Source organism: Choloepus didactylus, chromosome 19 (genome assembly GCF_015220235.1).
Source record: "Choloepus didactylus isolate mChoDid1 chromosome 19, mChoDid1.pri, whole genome shotgun sequence".
NCBI classification, from domain to species: domain Eukaryota; kingdom Metazoa; phylum Chordata; class Mammalia; order Pilosa; family Megalonychidae; genus Choloepus; species Choloepus didactylus.
This window is the reverse complement of record NC_051325.1, coordinates 35,433,061-35,454,177: the sequence shown is the minus strand read 5'-3', so window position 1 is coordinate 35,454,177 and position 21,117 is coordinate 35,433,061. Positions and strand designations below refer to the sequence as shown.

General features: G+C 47.5%; 2 protein-coding genes and 1 long non-coding RNA gene across 7 annotated transcripts in view; 2 read left to right on the top strand and 1 right to left on the bottom strand.

Annotated features, from left to right (window-relative positions):
* Positions 1 to 624: 624 nt before the first annotated feature.
* PDRG1 (p53 and DNA damage regulated 1) lies at positions 625 to 8,626 on the top strand. Its single transcript, XM_037811293.1, has 5 exons — positions 625 to 825; positions 2,124 to 2,199; positions 3,310 to 3,384; positions 7,409 to 7,489; positions 8,061 to 8,626. The coding sequence occupies exons 1-5, from the start codon at positions 739 to 741 to the stop codon at positions 8,141 to 8,143; spliced, it is 402 nt and encodes a 133-aa protein (XP_037667221.1). The 5' UTR covers positions 625 to 738; the 3' UTR covers positions 8,144 to 8,626.
* A 211-nt stretch (positions 8,627 to 8,837) lies between these two features.
* On the top strand, positions 8,838 to 20,564 carry LOC119515398. Of its 3 annotated transcripts, XR_005213024.1 has the most exons (6): positions 8,838 to 13,047; positions 14,921 to 14,965; positions 17,958 to 18,029; positions 18,840 to 18,944; positions 19,371 to 19,427; positions 19,575 to 20,564. It is a non-coding gene; the product is annotated as an uncharacterized LOC119515398 (long non-coding RNA). The 3 variants fall into 3 exon arrangements; XR_005213023.1 differs by having other exon boundaries at positions 17,958 to 18,944; XR_005213022.1 differs by having other exon boundaries at positions 17,958 to 20,564.
* The window catches only part of TTLL9 (tubulin tyrosine ligase like 9), an 83,020-nt gene continuing 70,751 nt past the window's right edge, over positions 8,849 to 21,117 (bottom strand). For 2 of the 3 annotated variants that reach the window (XM_037811290.1, XM_037811291.1), the window contains 5 exons: positions 18,877 to 18,935; positions 17,869 to 18,065; positions 16,223 to 16,336; positions 15,078 to 15,202; positions 8,849 to 11,254 (listed from right to left, as the gene is read on the bottom strand). In XM_037811290.1, the coding sequence (XP_037667218.1) occupies positions 11,178 to 11,254; positions 15,078 to 15,202; positions 16,223 to 16,336; positions 17,869 to 18,065; positions 18,877 to 18,935 (572 nt within the window). In that variant the 3' untranslated portion in view covers positions 8,849 to 11,177. Of the gene's footprint in view, positions 11,255 to 15,077; positions 15,203 to 16,222; positions 16,337 to 17,868; positions 18,123 to 18,876; positions 18,936 to 21,117 lie in introns of all 3 variants that reach the window. The other variant, XM_037811289.1, reaches the window with a different exon arrangement.

Here is a 21,117-nt window from a genome sequence, read left to right as displayed (position 1 = left end):
CCAGATCCTACAGCCCACACCAATTCCCTTTCCAGCACGCAAAGAACTTCTTTTTCGAGCTGGCACTTCATGGCTCACTGCACATAGTTTCCCAACTCCTTCCGCGGCGCTAGGTTGACTGCTTGGGACCTTGGGACCAACGCGGGCGCTCTTCCTGTCCTGCGGTTGGACAATGGGGGTGGTGGTGATGGTTATTCAGCCCCATTTTATAAACTGGAAACCGCAGATATCAGAGGTTAAATATGAGCCACACCGCCAGTTGGGCCTCCTTGGTGTTCCTCAAACAGGGTTAGGATGATTCATATTCCTCTGAAGTCACTATCTGCCACAGCATATAATTTTGCCGTCGGCGTTTTCCACTAGGATGATGTTCCATGAGGGCAAGACTTTGATTCGTTCACTGCTGCATCCCCAGCACCCAAAATAGAGCCTGGCACACAGAGCGCACTTCAGAAATACTTGAAGGAGGTAGAGAGGCAAAACTCAGACCTGCGTACCACCTTGCCGGAGCCCGCGAGGGGCGCTCCGGCCCCGCCCCCACTCCATGCCCCGCCCCTCACTAGCAGGCGGGTCTACGCGCTGACGTGCTTGCGTAGGAGCCTGCGCACCAGCCATCTTCTTTTAATTGCGCCTGCGTGCCGGAAGGCCTGTCTGAGCGGCCTTTACGCAGGCATTGCCGCAGAGGATCGTGAGCGGATTCCTGGCTGTGTTGCGGCGGGGCTGGAGCTGGCGGGCACCATGCTGTCACCGGAGGCGGAGCGGGTGCTGCAGTACCTGGTCGAGGTGGAGGAGCTCGCCGAGGAAGTGATGGCGGACAAGCGGCAGGTGGGAGGCCCGTCCTCGGCGCTGGAATTGGGGCCTGGCAGCGAGCGCAGTGAATTGTGTGGGCTGGGGATCTAGCGTTGCAACAGGTTCGCAGTGAGAGGACTAGTAATCTGGGGTGCACCGCACCAGTCAAGGCCGTAAGGGGAGAGGAGGAACAGAAGAGAGGTTTGAGTGACCTTTTGAGGAAGGGGAGGCGAGGACAGGTGGGGTCCCGGTGGTGGAGGGTCCTGTAGACCTGCACAGGGAGTTCGTCAGGGGTGGGGGTGGGGAATAACTGGATTTAGGTTTTAAAAGGATCCCTCTGGTTGCTGTGAATATAGAATGTTTAGAACATAGAAGGGTAAAGGTGGAGGCAGGGAGACCAGGGAGGGACCATTGCTATGGTCCAGGAAGGTGGGTTTGGACCAGAGTGGTGGTGATGGAGAGAAGAGAATGGGTGAGAAATATAAATTGGTGGTGGACTCAGTAGGACATGATGATGTTTACATAGAGGGTTGAGTGAATGGGAGGCGGAGTCAAGAATGACATGATTCTCTCATCTCCCTTTAGAATGTTTGGATGGTTGGCCAGGTATTTACTGAGAAGAGAAAGACTTGGGGAAGAGCCTATTAAGTTAAACACTGCATCACGTGTGGATGATAATAATAGCAGTTAAAGTTTATCAAGGGCTTACTGTATGTCAGGCACTGTGCTAACTAACTCATTTAGTTCCTGGCTCAGGTAGGTACTGCTCACATCTCCATTTTTCAGAGGAGGAAACAGAACTAGTAGGGGACAGTAGGATTCAAATCAGCGGTCTCAAGCAGCATACTGTACTGCCTCCTCACTTCCTTAGCAGCTCCTCTGTTGTTACATCTCAGTGCCTCCACCCCTGCTGTTCCAGTCTGGCATTGTTGGGTATGTCATATTAGGTCAGAATCAGCTAGAAGAGCTTGTCCAAAAATAGATTCTTAGACCTACTTCTTTATAGTGTCTAGGAGACAGGTTTGGGTATAGCATTTTTAACACACTCCCCTAGTAATTCTGACATACCTGAAGTTTGAGAGCTGATGTGCCAGTGGATAGTACAGATTATCCATTTAGTCAGCAAATATTTCCCATCACCTTCTCTCAGGGGAAGATACCTACATAAAGTATTGTCTTTAAGAACTTGGAAGCTGAGTGGGAGAAGAAACATGTTCACAAATCAGTATTAGGCAGGTTGTTGAAAGTAACCCATCTCTTCAGCGCCTGGTCCGTTGGGAAGTGACAGGGTTGGAACAAGAAGTAGCTGAGTAACCCCCTGCCCTGCTTTTCAGATTGTGGATCTGGATACTAAACGGAATCAGAACCGGGAAGCCCTGAGGGCCCTACAGAAGGATCTTAGTCTCTCAGGTAAGTTGCAGTTTTCTCACTCTGGCCCTGGAGGCTTGTTCAGTTTTCCTTGTAAAGCCTTGCCTTATCCCTGATAGAGAACAGGCAGGAGGCCACAAATGTGTGTCTCTTCCGCTCCGTAGGGAATTAACACAGCCCATGGGGATAAGGGAAAAAATATTGCAGGATCTGACACAGACTCAGGATTTCAGCTGCTTGTCTTAGTGACAAGCTGTTCGCTTCTGGCTCATCAATGCTGACAGACACTGAGTGAGGTGCTGGGGCTATATAAAAATGATGTGGTTCCTGTCTTTGTGCTCTAACGAATGAGTAAAACAACATAAAATATACAATAGACAATTGTGAGAAACCTAAAAAAAGGAATTGGACATGGGGTACGTGTCCAGAATATCCAGGAGAAGGGGGTGAGGGCTATTGAGATTGGGTTAGAGGGGCTGGGGCAGAATAAGTAAGGGCAGAGGAACAAGAGATGACAGACCAGAGAGATGGGCCAAGGCCAGCCATAAGAAAGGGTCTTCCGGCCAAGGGAAGAAGTTTGAGTTTTGTTTAAAATGCTTTGGAAAGTACAAAACCTTCCAGTTGCCTCTCATCTCTTAAAAGTAAAATCTAGAGTCCTGCAAGGCCCCACGTTGTCCAGTCCCCAAGATCTCTCTGACCGCATCTCCTCTACTCACCCCTCACTCATCGACTCCAGCCACACTGGACTCCTTGCTGTTCTTGACACCCAAGTACACTATGCTCTTTGCATACTGTTCCCTCTGCTGGCTCCCTCTTCCTCCAGCTTTGTGCAGAGCTCACACCCTCATTTCCTTCGTGTCTCTGCCCACATATCAGATAATCAGTGAGGCCTTCTCCGACCACCCAGAATGAGTAACAAGTCCCTTCCCTACTCCAGAATTCCCTATTCCTCTTACCTGCTTTATTTTTCTCCACAGCACTTATCAGAGTATGACAAATCATGTTTATTGTTTTTCCTCCACTATACCCTAAGCTCCTTGAGGGCAGGAATGTTGTTGGGTTCTGCTGTGTTCTCAGCATCTAAAATAACACATGGCAGATAGTAGGTGCTCAAAAAATTTTTGTTGAAGGAATGACCATTTGCCATTTCAGAAGATGTGATGGTTTGCTTCGGGAACATGTTTATCAAGATGCCTCACCCTCAGACGAAGGAGATGATTGAGAAAGGTAAGGCATCCTGGGGATGGGTCAGGGACATAGCAGCCTCTCCCATCAGCCTGGTCTTAGCCCAGAACTGACAACTCAGGCTCTGGGCAGCTTGATGGGAGGCAGCTGTGCTATAGGTTGCAACTGATGTAGGTTGTTTTTTGTTTTTGTTTTTGTTTTTTTAATTTTAATCTTTTCATTTTGAAATACCTTTGAACTTACAGGGCTATTACAAAATAATACAAATCCCATCCAGAGAACTCCACCATACCTCTACCCTCCCAGATATGCATATCTACCAATTTTAATATTTTGTCACATTTGCCATATTATTCTTCCTTTCTTTCTTTCTATCTATCTATCTATCTTTTTACCAATCCTTTTCTGAACACTTGAGTGTACATGTACTTCATGCTCCTTGAATACTTAATACTGCATGTACATTTCTGAAGAACAAGGATGTTTACCTGTGTAACACCTTAAATGCAGTTACCAAGTTCAAGAAATTTAACATTGATATAAAGCTTACAGTCTATATTCCACTTCTTTCATATGTCCCAGTTCTGTCTTTTTGAGCCTTCTCCCCTCTCTGCTGTTAGATCCCATCCAGGATCACATACTGCATTTAATTGCCATTGTCTCTTTAGTTGCTTCTTTTTTTTTTTTTTTTTTAGTGGGGACATGTATATAACATGTACAAACTTGTAAAATGTATAAACTTTCCTATCTCAACCACTCCCAAGCATACCATTCAGTGGAATTACTCATATTTTCAATGTTGCAGTACCCTCATCACCTTCCATTATTAAAACTTTCCACCTCCCCAAACCAAACCCTATACACATTATCCATTAACTCCCCTTTTCCCCTGGTCCCCTGCCCCTGGCAACCTGTAAGCTCATTTCTGTCTCTGTGAGGCTACATATTCTCTGATATTTTCTTTTTAGTTACCACTGAGGTTTAAATTTAGCATCCTAAAACTAATGCTCGTTTGCTGAGATGACTTAATTTCAGTGGTATACACAAACTATGTTCCTATACCCCTGCATCCCCCCATCCTTACATAGCTCTTGTCACAAATTGCATGTCTACATTATGAGTCCCAAACCACTAATTTATCATTACATTTTATGTCTTTTCGATTCTGTAGGAAGTAAAAAGTGAAGTTACATACCAAAAATACAATAGAGGTGTCATTTATATTTACCCATGCTGTTACCCTTAACAGAGGTCCTTATTTCTTCCTGCAGCTTTGATTTATTGTCTATTGTCCTTTCCTTTCAACCTGCAGAACTCCCTTCAGCATCTCTTGTAGGGCTAGCCTAGCAGTAATGCACTCCCTCAGCTTTTGTTTACCTGGGAATGTCTTAATTTCCCTCATTTCAAAGAGTTTTGCCAAATATAGAATTCTTGGTTGGCAGTGTTTTGTTTTTAACACTTTAAATATGTCATCCCCCTGCTGTCTTGCCTCGGTGGTTTCCGATGAGTAATCAGCATTTAATCTTACCGAGGCTCACATAGGCTCCCTTGTATGTGACGGTTGCTTCTCATTTGCAGCTTTTAGAATTTTCTCTTTATCTTTGGCATTTGGTAGTTTGATTTGTTAGAGAATAGCTTGAGGCCAAAGTGTAGGGGCTGCCCTGGTCCTTTCCATGTATGCGTCTTGTCTTGGGCATATGCGGGTGGCCCTAGGATTTCCCGTTTACACGAGTACAAATGTTCCCTCTTCCCAAGAAACAGTTTTCTCACGGTCCTGGGCACTGTATGGTATGCCTTACAGCCAGCAGTCCCTTGCCCCAGGCAGCACTTGACTGCTCTCCCACAGTGTCCTGTAGGAGAGTTCAGTGAGCTGCCTTCTGCATGCAGGGCACATTCTGGACAGCAACTATGTGGCTGATGTCCTGGTTCAGCCCCTCAGGCCACCATCAGAGAGATTGGGCAGGACATACATGCGCCCATCTGTGTACATGGGTCACTTTGCTGCCTTTGGGACCAGGGACCAGGGATCCTCACTGAGAGTGAGGGCCGGCTCTGTGCTGAGCTGGAGAGGGGTGGGGGACGAGCCAGCCAGGGTGCCACAAGATCCTACAACTTTTAGACACCTTTTTGTGATTTGACGCTCACCCTGTTACTGCAGTCCATTAACTGTTTTCTTTAACTTTGAGGAACATATTTCTGCCAGCTCTTGCTGGTTGTTCAAAGCTTCTAAGGTGGGGACAGAGCCCTACAGTGTCTCACTCTACCATCTTGATAGGGGTGGGGCCTTGATGTGGGTTTTAACCCTTGCTTTGCCACTGTGAGTTGTTTGCTCTTCTGTAAAAGGAGGACCTACTTACATACCAGTTGTGAGTTGAGATAAAACAGGATATGTGCCTAGCATAGCACTCGCGTACCAATAAGTAATGAGTTGGGCTGCAAATAACAGAAAACCCAACAGGGTTCTATTTTTCTTACATGAGAAGTTGTCCAGAGATGGACAGTCCAGGGCTGGCACAGCTGCCCCATGGTGTCACCTTAAAATATTCTCATGGCTGCTGTGTTGTCATTGCCAGCTTCATGTCCTTATGCCAAGCTGGAGGAAAGGCATAGGGCTTTCTCCACATGTGACCTTGCTCTCTATAAGGATATCCTCCCCAGGGACCTCTGCCATCATCACACTGGCCAGAATTAAGTTCCATGGCCACCCAGAGCTGCAGGGGAGCCTGGGAGAGTGAGTTTTTAGTTTTCATGCCCTCTGCAGTAGAGACTGAGTTGAAAATGGAAGTTTGGGGAGAGAACCTCTAGGTTCTGTTATAGTCTGGGTACTCAACATACTCAAACTTCTGCAACCACAATCTCTGAAGTTCTTTGGAGAAACATCATAAATGCATAAATTGGGCTGCACATGGGGTCCTTGGCTGGCAAAAGAATAAATTAAGCATATTTTCTCCTCCCCACCCTTGAAAACTTATGGGCCAAGAGGACCAGCTAGGTTGCCTCAGTCTCTGATGCCAGGATGCCACCATACATCTTGAAATCAAGAGTCTAGCAGAGGAAACGAGAGGCTCCCAGCCGTTCTGTTGAAAAACTCACACTAACATCATGGTTCTACAATTAAGAGTTGCTGTTGCTTGGGTGGTGGACTGGGGGCTGCTTGCCTGGGTCAGGATCTGGTCCTCGGTTCTGCTGGCCTACAAAGGCAGTCTTGTCACCTTACCTAGAGCGCATCTGGGCCACCACCCGAGTTCTTGGGGTTGACACAAGGTAGGTAAGCACATAAGAGGTGGGATTACTCATTTACAGTAGTAATAGGACCATTGTCCAGGTGGAAGCCTTGGCTAGTGGGGGCTTTTCCCCATCAGGAAGAATGTATGTCTGTGGGGAGGACAAGCTGGTCAGATGTCATTTGTGCGCAGGTGGAAACAGGAGGTGGGGTGGTTGGGGACCAGAAGTCGATTGTATCGGCAAGCTTTGATAGCTGCCTGTATCATCGTGCCTTCCCCTTCTGGTAATACAATTTGTCTTCCGGCACAATCCAGTATACTCAGGGTAAATTTTTCTATTCATGGTTTATTAGGTTAAGTTTGAGTATTGGACTTGCCCTTGATTGTGTAGATCATATGTTACCAGTCATCCTTTTCTAAAAATCCCTCACCTAGATGGGTTTGTGAAACACTAAACCACCATTTCCCACCCATTTCTTAGGTGGTCCAGGTGCCTGATTTGGTTGTTAAATTTCACTGTGGAGAGTCACCTGAAACCCTGATGTTGCCTTCTGCCTTCAGTGACCACCTCATAGTACTTTGCATAATGAAAAAACATCAGTGAACTGGGGGTCAGGAGACTGGTGTGCCCAGCGTGTCCTGAGTTCACTGAGTAGTCTTGGGCAGGGCACGTCACTTTTCTAGCTTTTAGACCCTTGTTTGATCTCTGGGGGCTCCTTTTGCATTCCAAATGCTCAGAGCCCCTGCTGTCAAAGAGGCTGGGAGAGGCTGGCAACCCTGAAACCCCTGGGTTAGTCTGTTTGTAGTATAACCTCATCCTCTGGTTTTCCAACTTTTTTCAGATCAAAATCGTCTGGATAAAGAAATAGAAAAACTCCGAAAACAACTTAAAGTGAAGGTCAACCGACTCTTTGAGGCCCAAGGTATTGGCCTGTGGGGGGAGAACCATCAGCGCAGACTTTGAAGGGCAGGGGTGGGAGTTCTCAGGGGTGGGCAGTGGTCTGGGCAGATGTGAATGGCACCGAAATGGGGGCAGTGGGCACTGGTTGTCTGTAGCCACCCAGAGATGGGAATGGACAAGGAGGTTTGTGGGGGTCTTATTCCTGTTACAGCTTCTATTCCAGGGCATGATAGGAATGGATTCCATGTAGGGTCCAGGGTAGCTCTGACTGAGGGAACCTAGAAGGCCTGAGTCAGGTGGTCGAAGTTGAGGCTGAATTTTTGGGTAAACCCAACCATTTGAAACTGGTCTGGCAAAATATGTGGAGGTTTCTTGATAAGAGAGTTATGACTTTGAGGGTTCTAGGAGTGGGTCCTGTCATATGTAATCCAGTGCTTTGCAGAATTTGAGGCCTATCCATGTCAGGCCTTCAAAGCCAAGGGTTCGGCAGCATTAATGCAGTGTAAGCCCCTTTCCTGAGCCTGACTCCAAAGCCAGCAGTACATTGGATCCCAGAAAGCCTGGCTTGTTGATGGATTGTTTTCTCCCCCTAGGCAAACCAGAGCTGAAGGGTTTTGAACTGAACCCTCTCAACCAGGATGAGCTTAAAGCAATCAAGGTCATCTTGAAAGGATGAGGCTCAAGAACCAAGATGGGGGGCCTAAGGCCAGCATCCCCCCTGGGATCATGGGAGAGCAGACCCTCCAGCCTTGTAGCATGCAAGGATAGGATCTGCCCTGTCAAGGGGACAGTCTTCTGGAGTCTGGTCATGGTTGCTGTAAGAAGCTCTGTCTGTAGCACTTGGCTGCTCTGTGAAGGCAGGAGGGGCCCCTCAGCCTGCCTGTGTCTTCTTCCTGACCACCAGGGCTGGATGGACACAAGACCCATTGACAGGCCCTGGCAGCTACGGTGGGTGTGTGGGGCGGGCTTGTGGGGGTGTGCAGATGACTGCAGCAGGCACTTCTCAACAATGACTTGCTGTCCAAATGGATCCTGGGAAGGCAGGGGAAAGAGCAAGAACTTGATTCCAACATTCCTCTTGGAAAGGCAGAGTGACACTTTGAAGCAGTGTGAGAACAGAATTGGAATAAAGCCGGAAGGCTCACAGGTGGTTTCTAAATGGAGGGCAGACATTTTGGTGCTTTGCGGTTTGCGGCAGCCACCTATGGGCAGATGCACACATTTCCCTCCTACCGCCTCCCTTTTGCCTTTTTCTCCCCCTCGCTCCCAGGACTGAGCCCAGAGCAAGGGCTACTTATCAACCCCCTCTGGCTGCTGTTTAGTCCAGAAGGCCTTGTAAGTCCTGCACAGGGCGGGTGGGTGGGGCTGTGTCTAAGTCCCCGCACATGTCCTTCCCTGCCCCTGAAAGCAGGGCCTGGCCAGCACTGCTTGGAGTTCCCTTCTGCCTTCTGCTCAGATACTTATGTACATATGCTGTGGGGGCATGACTGTCTTTCATATTCATTGAAGGCTCAGTAAATATTTGCTAATGAATGAATAGCAGGTTCCCAGTCTTTCCTTGAGTCGATCCTTCATAGAGCTCTGACACTTCAACTTGCCACACCACTGCTTTTAGGATACCACTGTGAAGTGCAGCTGATTCCTCCCTTCATGCCAGGATTTCTATCAAGAATCACAAAGTCAGACACATACAGGAAGGCATGAGCGGGTGACAACTGGGTGGAGTGGACAGAACAGGTGAGACAACATAAAGCAGTGGGCACTGTGGCAAGATGCAGCGGGCATGCCTCCCTTTTCCCCTCACAGGCAGGTATGGCCAAATCTTAGTGTGTTTTTCAAGAGGAGCTAGAAATTTGGATTTTTAAGTTGAATCGCCTGTCTTAAAATATTGCCACCTAATTCAGAAAATTTTTAAAAACTTAGGTGCAGACCAAACAAAATACCTTACATAAGCCAGGTTCAGCTCACACCCATGGTTTTGCATCCTCCTGAGTTTTTCTGTAGAAAGTACTGTGTTTACTCACTATAGCCCTTAACATTAGGGAAGTGGAATTGGAAATAAACTAAATGGCCAGCCGCAGGGGACTAGTTAAAGAAATCAGTAGCTCCAGGCAGTAGAATACTATGCAGCTATAATGAAGAATAAGGAAGCTCTTTTGGCACTGATTTGGAATAAGCTCCAAAAAACAAGGGGCAGAACAGGTGTCTAATAAGCTAACATTTGTGTATAAACACTCATTACATGTTGGGACAGAAAGTACAGGGATGGAAGGGAAAGAGACCTCACTACACCCTTTCGTAAATTTTGAATTTTAGACCATATGAATATATTACATATTTTTAGTATAAATTTTTTAAAGTAGGGAGTTGCAGAATTCAATTTGGTAGCTGCTGTCCGGTATGACTGCCTGGCTCACAATTTCTCATTCTGTGAATACTGCCCCTTCCTGTCTGGCAGGGCAGGTGCCGGGCTAAAGTACCAATCAGATTCTTTCTCCTGGAAACTTGGAACCTGGAGCCCATGCCAGGAGCTGTCAGCTTCACCTCAGTCGCAGAGATGGAGGGAAGACCCCATATCCCCAAGGCAGGAGGACCAGAGTAGCCTGACTTCTGCCTTCCTGAGACTGGCTGGTTCACTTCTTGGATTTACCAAGACCCCTCAGTATTTTCCTTACCCAAACCTTCCCTTTGGGCTTAATCTAGGCAGTCAGACCCTGCCATTTGCAGCCAAAAGAATCGCCCTGAAGCAGTGGTCGAGGGAGCTGCCTGGGGTCCCTCAGAGCAGTTAACAGCCCACCAGCCCACTCTTGTTGCAACCCCTCTTAAACCAAGAGGTTTATGAACACAGGTTAAGTGGAAAATACAGAAATTTTCACTCATACCCAATTCCCCAAGCCATTTCCTTTCCTGCCAGTCCAAGGTTTTCGGGTTTAAAAAGCTGAGCTCCTAACCTCAAACAGAAAGGCCCAGGGAGACCCAGATTTGTTTAAATCACCCAGCCAACTTAGATAAAAGTGCCTTTGCCAGAACCATCCCCAGGCAGCTGTCTTCCTGATCCTTACCTTCAGGAGAAAGGGGGATGCTGGTTTTCAGATGCTGGTTGGAGAAGCCCATGGGATCCTGGGACATGCAAGGTTATGGTACCGCAAGGAGGGTGGGTGTTTTTAAGGCTCAGCCTCTCCCCTGATTCCCAGTAAACACAATCTAATAACTGCTTGCTTTGCAAATAACAGCTTCAAGAAAGTTCCCTAACCCCAGAACTCTTGTTTCCAAAGGACCTTTTCAGCATTGACCCAAGAATCATCATTGTCAAGAGTCAGGAATGGGCTGCTGCCAACAGCATCCCCTGGGCTAGGCCCGGCACCCAGAGACTCGCCAAGTAAGGCCTGTGCTCATTTGTTAGACATGATCTCTCTGTAGTAACAGAACGTGCTGCACTTGTCCCCTTTGGGCCTGATCACCAAGCCAGTCTGTCAAGGTTAAAACACATCCAGCCCCAGGGATTGGCCATCTCTTAGAGCAAAGATGCTTAGGGTAGGGGAGAGAAAGGGCCCAGTCCAGAAGGCCAGCAGCAGCTGCTGAGCCAGCAAAGCTGCCGCCAGGCCGGAGGGAGGGAGGCAAATGCTGTGAGGTTCCCTGTGCCGGAAATTGAGAGCTGGGGAGAAAACCGGTGTGCCACCTCCCAGGGTTGCTTTCCTCCCGGCTGAGGATTAGCTGGAAGCTTTCTTCTGGGCTTGCAGGGAGCGGAACAGCTGCCTCAGCTGTTTCTTCCGATCATTGACACAACCTGGAAGAAAGATGGTGTGCAGGTTGGGATTGCCTGTCCTTGAGGGGATGTGGGGAAAGCTGCAGGGCCTGTGCCTCCACTGCCTGGTGGAAGGAAGGGACAGCAGGGGCTGTGCAACTCCACGGATGGCTTCTGGTTTGCATCCTGGCTCTACTCTGGAACAGCCATGGCCCTCAAACAGGCTGCTTACCTCTTTGAGCAGTAGTTTTCTCATCTGTAAAACAGGATAATGACACCTGCCCTCTGGAGTGACAATAGCTAACACTGATTCAATGCTTTACCACAAGCCAGGGACTGCTGAAGGTGGATTAGCTCACCGAGCCCTACATGCTTGGAGAGGTTAAGTAATTTGCCCCAGATATACAATAAGTAGAAGTGGGATTTGTTGGCAAAAAATGGCTGCTCTCTAGTTCCAGAGCTCACAAACCCAGCAACTATCCCACACTGCTTTTCCTCATGGTTTTTTCAATGAAAATGTATTTAAAGCCAGCATAGTGCCTGGTACATAATAGGAGCCCAGTGTATGTTAGCTTTGTTCCCTTACTCAACCCCGTGTGCCAGGCATGATCTTCTAAGTGACAAATCAGTCATAGACCTTCCCCACAAGTGGCCCACAGTCCCATGGAAGTGTGTCCCAGGCAACCCATGCCGGGAGGCTGACATGAGCCACGGAGGTGCCTCGTCTCCCACCCTGTCCAGGTTATTACCTGTTTTCATGTTTGATCTCAAAGCTGATCCTGAAGCAACTCCATGGTTCAGTCTACTTTGTGCCAGGCACATCGAGGGCACTCACAAATGCTGGGTGAATGAATGAATCCCTGTGCCCACAAATATTGACCTGGAGGTGCCTACCATCTTTCTCAGCACCCCCAGACTTCATATCTGCCTCTGTTAGACCTCATCAACCATCAAGGCTTCACTGAGCTGACAGCCCACTGCATGCACTTCCAGGGATTTCCAAAGTGAATTCCATCAACACTAGCTTTAAGCATAGTTGGCTTGTTGATAACTCCCAAATCTCTTGGCATTCTACATTTGTCTCTGAGTATCTGCTGATCTTTCCACTCAGAGGTCCTCAGGCACCTCAAACTCAACACGTCCTAGCTCAACTCATCAATACTCTTCCCATCCCTAACCGGCTGCTTCTGTATTCACTATCATCTACCCAGAGACTCATCTGGAAACTTAGGAATTATTCTAGAGACTTCTAAGGCAGTAGTTCTCAACCTAGGCTACACATTAGAGTCACCCAGGAACTTTCAAAACTACTGATGCCCAGACCAACCACATTGATATCTCAGGCAGCAGCAGTACTTTTTACAGCTCCACAGGTGCAGCCAACACTGAAAACAGCTGTTCTTCATTTCTGCTATGTAAACAGCACCCAGGCACCAGCAACATTGACACCTGTGGTAGACTGTTGGCTAAGATGGCTGCAACAATTCCTCCTCTTCCCATATGCAAGCCTCTTTGCTGCTCCTCCCATGAAAAGGTGGAGGCTATTTCCTCACCCCTTGAATCCTGGCTGGACCAGTGGCTTGCTTTGTCTAATGGAATGTGGTGGAGTAACAATGTGTGTCTTCTGAGCCTAGGCCTCAGGAGGCCTTGCAACTTTTGTTCTTGCCCTCATGGAACCCTGAGAACACCAAATGAAGAAGCAGCCAGGGCTGGATTGCTGGCGGATGACAGGCCACATGGAAAGAGGGGCCTGGCCAACAGCCAGCTTCAACCAGCACATGTGTGAATGAGGCCATCCTAAGCTGTCAAGCCTGCAGCCCTAGGAGTGATCCCAGGTGAGACCTGAAGAATCATGAGCCAATAATACAGTTGTTTTAAGCTACTAGGTTTTGGGAGGGTTTGTTACATAGCAATGGCTAACTGGTAGACTACCACCCAGGAACATGTTAGGAACGTCAGAAATGAGGAATCTCAGGCCCCACCCCAGACCTACATTTTAACAAGATTCCCAGGTAACTGCATGCATATTCAAGCTTGAAAAGCACTGCATAGTCATTGTCCATCAAAGCAATGTGGCAGAACACTAGGCATCTGCTGTTGAAAAGCCATTCACAAACTCCCTCTCCTTTGCCTTCCTCAAGGTCAATGAGATGCCAGCAGAGGTCTGGATGGGTGGGTGGGGGGTGGGGGAGCCTTCCCTTTCGGAATGGAGCCAAAACCTCAAGGAAAAGGCTTTAGCCTTTGGGCCTTCCTGTTTCTCTCTGCCTGGGACAAGAACTCTGGAGGTGGAGCAGCCATCTTGCAACCATGAGGCAACAAGCATGAGCACCAAAGTGAGGAGAGAAGAGGAAAGAGTTGGGTCCCTAAGGGCATCATGCAGCCAGCTCTGTGCTGCCTACCCCAGGCTTCCTGTGGCCCAAGACAAGTCAGTTCCACTCTGTTTAATTATTAGTCGACTTTCCAGTTAATTGCAGCCAAACATAATCCTAAATCATAGCAAACCCTAAAAAAGATTTAAAACTAATTTGCATTTAAAAAGACTTCACGAAATTTAAAAATCAAATGACAAACTGAGGAAAATGTTTTACAATAAGTTTGACAAAGTGGTAATATCCCTAACAGAGTACTATCGAAAGCCTTTATAAATTTAGAGAAATGTAAACAACCCATGAAAAAATGGGTAAAGCATATAGATGGCTTATAAAAGAAGAAATGTAAATTAAAAAAACTGAAACCTCAGCAGTAATCAAAGGAATGCACATAAAACAATGAGTCAGTACTTTGTAACCTATCAAGTCAGCAAAGATTTTTTTACTAAAAGTTCAAAGCAAATCGGTGTAATCTTCCTGGAAAGCAATTTGACTGTAATAAGTCCACCCCTTTGACTCAGTATTTCCACCTCTAGGAGTCTAAGGACAGTTGAGCGTTATGTGAAAGCATGTTCATTGTGGCATTATTCATAAGAGTAAATAATTGAACTGTGCCAAATGTCTAGGAAAAGAAATTGTGTTAGTAAGTTTTGGCATACATACAAGCTGGACTAGTTTTCAGCTGCGTGGTAATTTTGTTTTTAACTCTGGTAAGGGGCAGGAGCGCCTAGTGGTTATGTGTCAGGTTTTAGAGTCAATCGGACCCAAGTTCAGGTCCTGGCTCACCACTCACCATTGAGATCTTTGGCAAGTTATGGAACACCTGGAGACCGTTTCCTTATCTATAAAGGACAATAAAGCTGCCTAAAGATGAAATGAGATGTCGTATGTAAAATATACAATCCAGTTCTGGCCAAAAAATGCTTTTAACATTGAATGACATGGAAAAACGTTACATGGAAAAGTGGGACTCAAAACTCCAGCCTGACATCAATTTTGTAAAAGAAAAAGTATAAATATATGCATTTTTTAAAAACTGGAAGGAAATACAACAGATAGTTAAAAAGATGATTATGAATTGAATTTTTTTATTTCCTTCTTTAGTTTTCAAATATCCTACAATGAAAATGAATTTTTTTTTAGAATCATAAAAAATTCTTAACTTTTTAAAAACCAAATTTAAAGTGAAACCCTGAAGTCCTTAATTTCTCTTTTAACATATTATGAGTGCTTTTATTTGTTTTTCACCTAAGCCTTTTGCATTAACAGTATCTCTCCCTAAGGGCCATCACCGTTCTAGGCGTTTATTGAGACAGAAACTATTGTCTCTATTTCACAGATGAGGAGACTGAAGCACAGAGAGGTTGCCTGAGTCACACATCTGGTAAGCAGCAGATTGAATTCAGACAGTCCTGCCACAGGGCCAGGCTGCCTCCTAGACTAGCTGACACCACCCATGACATCCCTGCACCCACTCCCCACCTAGCCCCACATACCGAGGTGTGTGTTGGTCACAAAGTTTCCCATCCCTGACAGGTCAAGGGCTCCCTCCTCTCTGCTGACAGGGCCATCGTTCCACATGAGGTCAAAGCCCCCAACTCGCTTCTCCCTTCCCGTGAGCCTGGATGGGCAGGAGACACAAAGGATCGATGAAGGTGCATGTGGGGGAGCCCTAAGAACCAAGCCAGGTCCCTGGCTCTGCCCCCACCCCCACTCATGCCCACCTGGTCAGAATTCCTTCTTTCGTTCATTCATTCACTAGACATTTCCCTGGTGCCCATGCAAGCCTCAGAGAGGCCATCCCCGTTTTTGTCCCCAAGCTCCCATAGAGCAAGCACCTCTTTGTAATTTCTGGTTTAAAGTCTGTGTTCCCTCCCAGATCATGTTCTCCACAAAGGTAGGGACTGGGTCTGCCATGTTCTTTACTGTGTCCCCAGTGCCTGGCGTAGAGTCTGGCATACAGTAGGGTCTTGAGTGCTTGTTGAATGAATCAGGGATGGTAGGCACAGTGGACACCTGAGGTTTCTGCCTGCTCAGCATCCACTGCACCTTTCAACCTAAGGGTACCTCAGTTTTTCCTTTGAGAACCACTCCTTCCTCCCTCACCCTCAGCCCATGTGGCTTGGATGGGGTTGATCAATCAGAGTCACAGTGATTGGTTCAGGGATGGGCAGGTGACCCAGTCCCCCAAATGGTGTTTTGTTGGAATAATTGGGAAAAAGCTAATACAGAGGGAAGAAATGAGAGGGAGACAGAGAGAGAGAACAGATAAACCAACCACACTGACTCACCTGGATTCAGCCATTCCTGACTAGAACAGACACAGGTGATTCCCATTTTACAGATGAGGAAAACTGAGGCTCAAAAGTTAAAGTGACACAGAGAGTTTCTGGGAAACCCTGCTGGACTGAGTATCAGAAAGCTGCTTTGGCCTGGCTCTGCCCTGAACAGGCTGACTCCTTGGGCCAGGACCCAACCTGGTGTGGACATCTGTTTATCCAGTTGTAAAATGGTGGTGGTAGGGGGGGCTGGAGCCATCTCTGAGGGCTACTCTAGTCCCAAGGTTCTGAGTCACCCCCATCCCCCCAAGAGCCCCGACGGCCATAAGCAGGGGCATATGCACAGGGCTGCCCCCCCACACCTGGCCTCCATGTCCACAACATGCAGCGTGTCTTCCAGGAGGCAGGTCTTGAGCTCATAGTCCTCCTGGCTGCTGGCCGTCAGCGACGGGGACGCATTGACCTCCAGAAGCCACCTGGGCAGGAAGGGGAGTCAGAGCTGGAGGTTACCTGGGCTTCTGGGATTCCCCTGAGAGGCTAGATGGGTGCCTGGGACCCCACCCTCAATTCAACCAGGGCTGCCTGCTCCACTTTTCCATTTTGAAGAAAGGTTTCAGTGCCTAAGACATTTGAAAACAATTGTCACAATCTTGAAATACCAACAGAGGTCTTTAAATGAAAGAAGTTGGTAGAGTATAAAAATGATTATGGTGTCCTTGGGCTCTGTTATTTTTTTCTCCCCCTTCCAATAGAGATATGAGTACAAGAAAAGCTTCCCTTTCCTCTTAATTCCACCATAAGAACAATAGTTACGGTGTGCCTATAAATGGTGACAGACCCGCAGCTGGGGAGACAGTAGGGAGGGGCGGGGACTGTGTTGAACTGGAAAGGCGCTCTCCACATTTAAAGGGGTGGCCATGGCCAGCTTCAAGCAAGTGTTGCCCTGTGAGAGTGGGAGTTTAGAATTGTGAGATTGATATTTCCAGAAAAACCAGAAATCCAGATTTTTGTGTGAACATCTCCCAATTTTTAGAAATTGTCAATGAATTCAGATTAAAAACAAACCAACAAAAACATTCTGAGGGCCAAGCTCATTGTGTCTCCAAGCCAAAAGCAGCCCCAGGACCTCCAGCTTGCAACCTCTGGTTTCATACAATCTCTAATTTCACAGCAAGGAACCTGGCACACGGAGTGGAAAAGGCTCTCCCAGCAGGTCAGGTGGAGACCAGGGCCCCAAGGTGACCTGCCTGCTCTGTGTTTCGTCTTCCCAAGCTTGTTCCCCCATCCATGTCCACCATAATACCCTGCAGCTGCACCTCGCTGTAGGGGGCAAAGCAGGGGACCCGCTGGTGCTGGAATCCACCCCTTTAGCCAGGGTCTGAGTTCAGTCCTGCTCCAGGGCTCCCACTCCTGGCTCAGAAAGCCCCTCAACTCCCCCATGTGGTGAACCTACATAAGGGGTTGGGTCCTGGAGCCAGCAGGGCTAGGGGAACAGCTCAGAACCAAACCCTGAGTCCGGCTCTGCCTTTGACTTGCAGCATGTGCTTAAGCTTCCTCAACAAGCCCACATGGCTTTGGTGTCCTGGGTGTCATGTGAGGGTCCCCAGCAGCTCAGGTCTGTTTGACTTGTCAGCACGACCTCCTCCATAAGCATTGTGGGGGTGCACCAAATTCTTGGCAGGGGTCGATAAGGGGCTCTTTGCATCCTCAAAGCACCAGGGCTCCCAGAGGGAAACTGACTCAGCAGATACTTGGGAAAGTCCTCTTAGCACCAGAGCCAGGGTGCTTCATAGACAGCACCTTATTCTTCCTCATGACAACCCTATGTGGCCAGGTACAATGACCCCATTTTACAGATGGGCAAGCTGGCACAGAGAAGGGAAGTGTGCCTGTGGTAACACAGGTAGGAGGTGGCAGAGCTAGGATTCGAACCCTGTAAGACTCAGTGCAAGGCCTGCAAGCAGGTGTCCTGGCTCTCCAGCCTCCCCCCACCTCCCCCCACGCTTACGGCTTGAGGTCCTGGTCGATGAGGATGTCATAGCCATACAGCTCGAAGCAGTGCTTGTCGCTGATGATCACCTTCTGCACGCTCTGCAGGCTCTTGACGAAGATGTTGTCCATGTCGCTAAAGAGCATCTCCACTGCCTCGGGCCCGTGCTTGGACGCCAGGTACTGCCGAAAGCGCTGAAGCATCCACTTACAACCCTGGGGCCGTGTGCAGCCGGGGTGTAGGATGGGGACCTCAGCTACCTGGAGCCCGGCCTGCCAGGACCCTCAAACAACTGCCGTCAGCGCAGTCCTTGGTCCGGGCTTGAGGGTCACAGCCCCGAGTCCTGCAATTAGGACTCCAGGGGCGCCCTCCTCATAGGCCAAAGATTCTGCAGGGCCAGAGGGCGCCTACCCACCCCAGCCTGTGCCACTCCCTCCTAGGCCACGGCCTGGGTGCCCAGGACTCCTGAAGTCCCTGACCAAATGGCCCGTGCGGGCCTCCTCTCCAGGCCTGTTTTGCTGAGGACAGAGGGCACTGCCATGTGCACACCCCAAGGCCCAAGGAGTGCCCAACGGGCTTCCGCGTGTGTGTGCCCAAGGCCCTCCCTGTGTGGGGTGGAATCGGGGGAGGGGAAAGAAGGGAGAGGAGGAGGCAGGCTGGGAGCTGGGGGCCAGCTCTCCCTGAGCCCACCCTGTTCTGACCCTTAACTCCAAGAAGTCTGAGAATTCTAAATTTGAACCTTGCATTGCAGTTTATTCTGTAAGTACATTTGTCAAGGTCAGAGCATGGAATATATATTGTTTAATGGTGTGTTAGCCTGATTTGTAGCTCTTGAACATTTGGATATGGTAGGTGGACCTCCATTGGGACTCTGAACCCTGCAAATGTGACCTTACTGGTGAAGCAGAAGACCAAGACAGTTCTGTCTGGGCTTTTTGCCACCCTGCCCTCTCCACTGCCCTCCCTTCTCCCCATGCTTGTCCTAGAAGGTTGGACCCATGGACAGCAGAAGCCTGACCTTCTTACCTTTTCTGGGTGGTAGTCGGGAGATGTCTTTTGCACAGCGACATTGGTGAGATGAACATCTGGCAGAGGTTGGTCAAGGGCCGGTGTGGACAAGAAGGGTGGGCCCTGCTCATGGAGCCCCCGGGGACTGACCTAAGACCCTTGCTTGGGAATTGATGGGGAGGGCTACAAAACAGCCCAGAGGTCACAGGCATGGGTTTTGGAGTCAGAGGGGCCTGGGTTCAAATCTAGCTGTGGGATACTGAGAAAGTCACTTAACCTATCTGAGCCTGGTCCCCCACCTATTAAATGGGGGTTCACAGTAGTATATTTACCTCACAGGATTATTTGAAAGAACAGATAAATACTGTTAGAAAGTGCCTCTCACAGTCTCTGGCATAGCCAATATTATATTATGATTTTTCAACTCAGAAGGAGAGAATACCTTCTAACAAGCAGAAGGATCAAATATAAAACAGCCATCACAGGTCCTACTGCACTCCCTGTCACTACAGGGGTCCAGGCTTAGTGGCCACCTTGTTGGAATATTGGAGAAACGCTTCCAGCATCAGGTAAGGTCAAGTCCCAGCCCTGCAAGTCTGCATTTCGTCATCATCTCCAACATCGCCACCAATAATATCATCAGCAACACTTCAGGACATACAGAGCACATTCGCATGAGTTATCTCATTTGTTCCTCAAACTATCCCATCTCACAGATGAACCTATGATGCTCAAAGAAATGAAGTGACAGCCAGTCAGAACGCCCCTCCCTCCACATCCTCCCCTCAGCTAAGCAGACAGGTCCCTCCAACCTTGTGAAAGGACCACGAGACGTGACTTTCTCCAGGACTTACTTGGGACATTTCGCAGATGGAGAAGTAGAGGCTGTAGGTCACTGACCCACCTCTAATTCTGCTGAAACGTTTTTCTCTGGGTTTCAGTATATCGGAGAAAGTACCGTGACTTCAGCCTCTCTGGGGAAAGTTGATATCCTTGTTAGCATCTTTTTCCTGAAATGTCTGTTTTCAAGACTTTCAAAGACTTTTTTAAAATTCACATTTGTCTGAGAGTTTTTCCTACCTTAATTTCAAAAGAATAACCATATTCCAAGCCACTAAACAGGAAGAGAGCCTTCACATTTACGCACAATTGATTTTCAACAAATGTGTCAAGGCAGTTCAACGGAGGTAAGTATAGTCTTCAATAAATGGTTGGACAACTAGATATCCATGTGCAAAAGGATGAAACTGAACCCCTACCTCACACAATATACAAAAATTAACTCATAAAAACGAAAAAAAAAATTAACCCAAAGGGAATCAAAGACCTAAATATAAGAGCTGAAAGTATAAAACTCTTAGAAGAAAACATAGGAGTAAATCTTCCTGACCTTGGATGAAGGCAATGGTTTCATAGATATGACATCAAAAAACAAGCAACAAAAACTGTATTTTAAAAGCAAAAGAAAAAACAGGTAAATTAGGCTTCAACAAAATTAAAAACTTCTGTGCTGCAAAGTACATCACAGAGAGAGTGAAAAGGCAACCCACCAAATTGGAGAAAATTTTGCAAGTCATATATATTATAAGGTACTAGTAGCCATCATATATAAAAAAACTTACAACTCAACAATAAAAAGACAAATAACTCAATTTTAAGAATGGGCAAAGGACTTGAATAGACATTTCTCCAGTGAGGACATACAAATAGCCAATAAGCACATGAAAAGATGCTCAACATCATTAACCATTAGGAAAATGCAAATCAAAACCAAATGAGATACCACTTTATACCCACTAAGATGGCTATAATAGAAAGACAGATAATAACAAGTGTTGGTGAGGACGTAGAGAAATAGAAATCCTCATACAGTGCTGGTGGGGATGTAAAAACAGTGTAGCCATTTTGGAAAACAGTCTGGCAGTTCCTCAAAAGGTTAAGCATAGAGTTACCATATGACCCAGCAATTCCACTCCTAGGTCTGTACCCGAGAGAAATGAAAATATATGTCCACACAAAACCTGAGTTAAATTAAAGAAGACAAACACAAAAGACCACCTGCTGTAAGATTCTATCATATGAAACGCCCAAGATAGACAAACCTAAAGAGATAGGAAGTGGTTGCCTAGGACTGGGGGGACAGTTGGGAGGAAATGATGAGTGGCTTCCAATGGGTATGAAGTTTCTTTTTGGGGTGATGAGAGCTTCTAACCTTGATTGTGGTGATGGCTGCACAACTCTGTGAATATACTAAAAACC